At 41.4% G+C, this 2,867-nt stretch overlaps 1 protein-coding gene across 1 annotated transcript in view; it reads left to right on the top strand.

Annotated features, from left to right (window-relative positions):
• The first annotated feature begins 1,048 nt into the window (after nt 1–1,048).
• Nucleotides 1,049–2,867, top strand: part of LOC105809510 (zinc finger protein 83-like) — a 20,130-nt gene continuing 18,311 nt past the window's right edge. The window contains exon 1 of the mRNA XM_012643331.1: nt 1,049–1,082. Coding sequence (XP_012498785.1) covers nt 1,049–1,082 — 34 coding nt within the window. The remainder of the gene's footprint in view (nt 1,083–2,867) is intronic.

The following is a 2,867-nucleotide window of genomic DNA, read 5'->3' as shown; positions in this document are numbered from 1 at the left end:
CTAAACTTTTATTTAACATTTTGATTATGTCTCAGTTTAATTTGAATTTTTATGTATATCTTATTTCAGGTATTTTATTTAGTGTCATAAGAGGTTTGTGTTGAGCTTGGTAAACCCCCCCATTTTCTTTTTCTTTTCACAATTATCTTTGTTCTCCTTTGAGACAACACAGTCAGATTCATTGAAATCTCATATGTTTTCTTTGTTTTTGATGCTCTAGATTTCTCATCACAGCAGTCTTTACATCTCCACATCTTCTAGTGAGAATTGGGTTTTCTGGTCTTTGATCGTGTCTTTGATATGTCTTTTAGTAAAGTTTGTTCCCTTGTTCACAGTTCAGTAATGTTAGGTATATTCAAATTATTGTGCAACAAGTTGCTAGAAGTTTTTCCTATTAGGAAATTGAAACTGTGTACCCAGTGAACGCTTACTCTCCCTCTGCCTTTTCGCTTGTCAGCCATCTTTTCTGTTTGTTTTTGTGTTTGGAGTAATGCCTAGCACATGGGACGTGTTCAGAAGCTTCAGTCACTGCTATTGCTGTCATCATCTTGGATTTTAGATTCTGACCTTTCTTTAAAGGCATCACAGATGTTGTCATCTCTGAAGTCACCACTCGTCGTTTAGCTCATCTAGATACTGAATGTCACTTCCGGTGTCAAAAATAGTATGTAACACATCTATAGAGATAACCCTGCATTGATTTTTTTATTTGTATATTTCTTATATTGTCCACAAAAATAAGAAATCCATACTCATTTAGAGGGAGTTAGAGCCTTTAGTGGAAAAGTATAATGAAACAGAATTAGGGAGACGTGCGTGCTCAAAAATACCTAACTTGGATTTGTCAGAACACCCGGTTCAATGAATTGATCCTTTCACCTCTCTCCTCTTCTCTTTTTGTGTAAACGTAAGAACCCTCCCCATAACCCTTCGGTAAAATGTGTTTTCATTTCAGAGGCCTTTGACGTTCAGGGATGTGGCCATAGAATTCTCTCAGGAGGAGTGGACGTGCCTGGACCCTGCGCAGAGGGCTTTGTACAGGGACGTGATGTTGGAGAACTACAGGAACCTGGTCTCCCTGGGTGAGGATTACTTTTCTCTGGAAGTCAGGATCTTTATATTTTCCCTGATTGCCTCTTGGGACCCCCTGCATTGCTTGACCGAGATTGAAACTGTGTTGATTAAGAAATGAAAAGCTTCATAATGTGCCATCTGGACTTTACCTGTCCCTTTTTTTTTTTAGATGTTCTGCCCTTCACCATACTAGGCTGAGGTATGCATAAAGCCATATGACTTTTAAAATATCCAATTCTTTGTTTTCTACCCCCATGCTTTTGATTCAGTAGATTTTGGAAGGCAGCAAGACATCTGCATCTTGTAGTATTCCGTCAGCATTCACTCATGGACGTTCAGTGGATGGATTTGTGAAATATTTTCCTAGATCTGTCTGTAATGTCCTTCCTCCTGCCTTAATGTGGGGCTGGGATTTTGGAAAAGCACCAGCACATGATGTTCCTTTTTTTTCTTCTAAAGCAGGAATCTCTCTTTCTGACCTGAGTATCATCTCCATGTTGGAGCAAGCGAAAGAGCCCTAGACTATGGAGAGTAAAGTGAAAATATCAAAAAGTCCAGAGGGATAGGAGTGTATCTGTAAACTGAAATAAAATCTTAAACTACCCTTGCAGCTGACCGAGTGGACCCCTCTTGGCCAAGGGGACCCCAGAAATGCCCTAAAGCAGAGTTATTGGCCATGAGAAGGAATGTCAAAGATGCCTCATTCTGCCCTTCGTTTCTCGGAGATATCCTTTATAACTCATTTACAGGGCTAAGGCTATGCAAGACAAAGCTTAAACCACACCTGCAGGTCCTCAATTTACTTAACAAATTACTTCAGTCTTTGTATATGTCCAGTATATGTCCGGTGGCTTGTGTCTGATTAACAAACTTCCTTATTTTAACTTAAAACATTTCAAGCCTTTAGACGAAGCTTCATTTCTTTAACCAGTTACAAATCAAAGAATCTTTAAACCCACCTGTAACGTGTAATGCCCTACTTCAAGGCGTCCTGCCTTTTCAGACCAAACCAATGGACGCCTCCCATGTATTGATTTATGACTTTACATGTAATTTCTGTCTTCCTGAAATATATAAAACCAAACTGTAACCCAACCACAGTGAAACCGCTTGCTCAAAGCGTTCTTGGGTATGGCTCTCCAGGCCATTTTCACACGTATTCGGCTCAGAATAAACCTCTTCAAATTATTTTACGGAGTTTGGGTACTTTTCTGTTGACATATCGAAAGTGCAAACACAGGTAAGAGCTCAGATGGGCAGAGAAGAAGCTGCTCCATTAAATAGTACTTGGGAAACTCTCCTCACGTCAGAGAGTTCTACAGCACAATACAGTTTACATCCTTGAGCTCTGAACGGAAACCTCTCTTTGCCCCCACTTACCACTCTGTTCTTTAGACATGTAATGGCTCATTCTTTCACCCTCTACTGGTGCTGCAGCTCCAACTGAGACAAAGGCCAAGTCTTTAAATCGTGATGGACAACACTCTGTCGTCTGGCTTCTGTGAACTCTTCAGTCCCTAGACCATTTGCAGCACAGGAAGGGCCTTTTCAAAGTGGTCGCCTTCTCCCTTGATGTCTCCTTCTGTACTTGATTCCATCTCGTGCTCGGTTCTCTGTCCATAGAGGTCAGAGCTGAGGCCTCCATAGACCTGACACCTTGACCCATTCAGGCTCCGCCCCATTTCCTGTAGTTGGAAGACCGAATCAGGAGATGGGAAAACGTTGGCTGCTCTTCCTTTGCATCTGGGCTGTAGAAACTGCATCAAACTGCCTCCAGCCCTCTCTGCCCGTTC

This window comes from Propithecus coquereli, unplaced genomic scaffold (genome assembly GCF_000956105.1).
Source record: "Propithecus coquereli isolate 6110/MARCELLA unplaced genomic scaffold, Pcoq_1.0 Scaffold196, whole genome shotgun sequence".
In the NCBI taxonomy this organism is placed as follows: Eukaryota; Metazoa; Chordata; class Mammalia; order Primates; family Indriidae; genus Propithecus; species Propithecus coquereli.
Note: the sequence above shows the minus strand (reverse complement) of the source record. Positions and strands in the feature narration are given on the sequence as shown.